Source organism: Dendroctonus ponderosae, unplaced genomic scaffold (assembly GCF_020466585.1).
Source record: "Dendroctonus ponderosae isolate FM_Combo_2020 unplaced genomic scaffold, Dpon_F_20191213v2 Dpon_F_20191213_8, whole genome shotgun sequence".
NCBI lineage: Eukaryota > Metazoa > Arthropoda > Insecta > Coleoptera > Curculionidae > Dendroctonus > Dendroctonus ponderosae.
Window position 1 is genome coordinate 12,361,798 of NW_026019016.1, and position 1,385 is coordinate 12,363,182.

Genomic DNA, 1,385 nt, shown 5'->3' on the forward strand with positions numbered 1-1,385 from the left:
ATTAAAACGATTATGAGACTGAACTTGTAACAAAGGTATAATTTACAAATTGTTAGTAAACTTGAAAATAGGATCAATAGCTGTTGATAAACCTACGTAATTCCTTAAAAAAGCATTTCGGTTATTTTTAAATAAAAATACTCAAAAATATATAATGACAGTGGCAAGTTCAAAGTGTCACATTTACTTTGTCGCACACTGATCTTTTTGATCATCGCTTCTGTTCGCAAAATGGCACTTTTTGATTCATTCGAATAAAAACTGGTTTCAGATTGTTCCAGCCATGGACGACACTTTTACGAAACTGGCAAATCCTGGCAGTTACTCATCCCGGGTACGTGGCATTTCTCACATATGACGAGGTGAAGGCACGATTGCAACGCTATATGGGCAAAGCTGGCTCGTACGTGTTCCGATTGTCCTGCACCAGGCTGGGCCAATGGGCCATCGGTTATGTTACGCCCGATGGGGAAATTTTGCAAACGATACCGCAAAATAAGAGCTTGATCCAGGCGCTGTTGGATGGATATCGGGAAGGGTTGTACGTATTGGAGCAATATTCCCCAGGCAAATTGCGTAATTTTGCCTTTTTTTTTTCGTTTGCCCAGCTACCTCTATCCGGATGGTCGGGCGAACAATCCAGATCTGGCATGGGCAGTGCAACCGAGCCAGGAAGATCACATTGCAGTCACCCAGGAACAGTACGAGTTGTATTGCGAGATGGGCAGCACGTTCCAGCTGTGTAAAATTTGCGCCGAAAACGATAAGGACGTTCGGATAGAGCCGTGCGGGCACTTGCTGTGCACTCCGTGCCTAACCGCATGGCAAGCAGTGAGTAGAACCAAGACGTTTGGAGAAGTTCCGGATGGCTACAGTTCTTTGGCCATTTGCAGGGTTCAGAGGGGCAGGGCAGCCAAGGATGTCCATTCTGCAGGGCCGAAATTAAAGGGACCGAGCAAATCGTCGTCGATCCGTTCGATCCGAAGAAGTCGCACAACAGGAAGAATTTCCCGACCTTTTCGCAGAACATTACCAATCTGGACGACGAGGAGGAATTTGAGGTATCACCTAGAGAAGCGAACCGCTCGAATGATTATTCCGGTTAAATGGTCGATTTCTGTTAAGAAAGCCCGTCTAAGTTGTAGATCAGTTCTATATTGTTGAGGCGGATTCATTTTTTTACAAGCTCCTTTTTGGGTATTTCGCCTCAAAAATTTTTGTCTTTTAAAAAGACAGAATTTCCTCACGACTTCTATTACTTCTATTTCGCACTAAGAACAAATTATTTATTAAAAAGTAATCAAGAACTATACCTAGAGGGTATCCTGCGACACACTTAGGCTCAAGCCGTAAGAAAAAATTCCAATTAGTAAGGAAATTAATTT

General features: G+C 43.2%; 1 protein-coding gene across 2 annotated transcripts in view; it reads left to right on the forward strand.

Moving 5' to 3' along the window:
- LOC109541931 (E3 ubiquitin-protein ligase CBL-B) overlaps positions 1 to 1,385 on the forward strand; it is a 46,870-nt gene that overhangs the window by 17,214 nt on the left and 28,271 nt on the right. For both annotated transcript variants that reach the window (XM_019910929.2, XM_048669436.1), the window contains exons 3-5: positions 272 to 541; positions 609 to 831; positions 894 to 1,061. In XM_019910929.2, the coding sequence (XP_019766488.1) occupies positions 272 to 541; positions 609 to 831; positions 894 to 1,061 (661 nt within the window). The remainder of the gene's footprint in view (positions 1 to 271; positions 542 to 608; positions 832 to 893; positions 1,062 to 1,385) is intronic.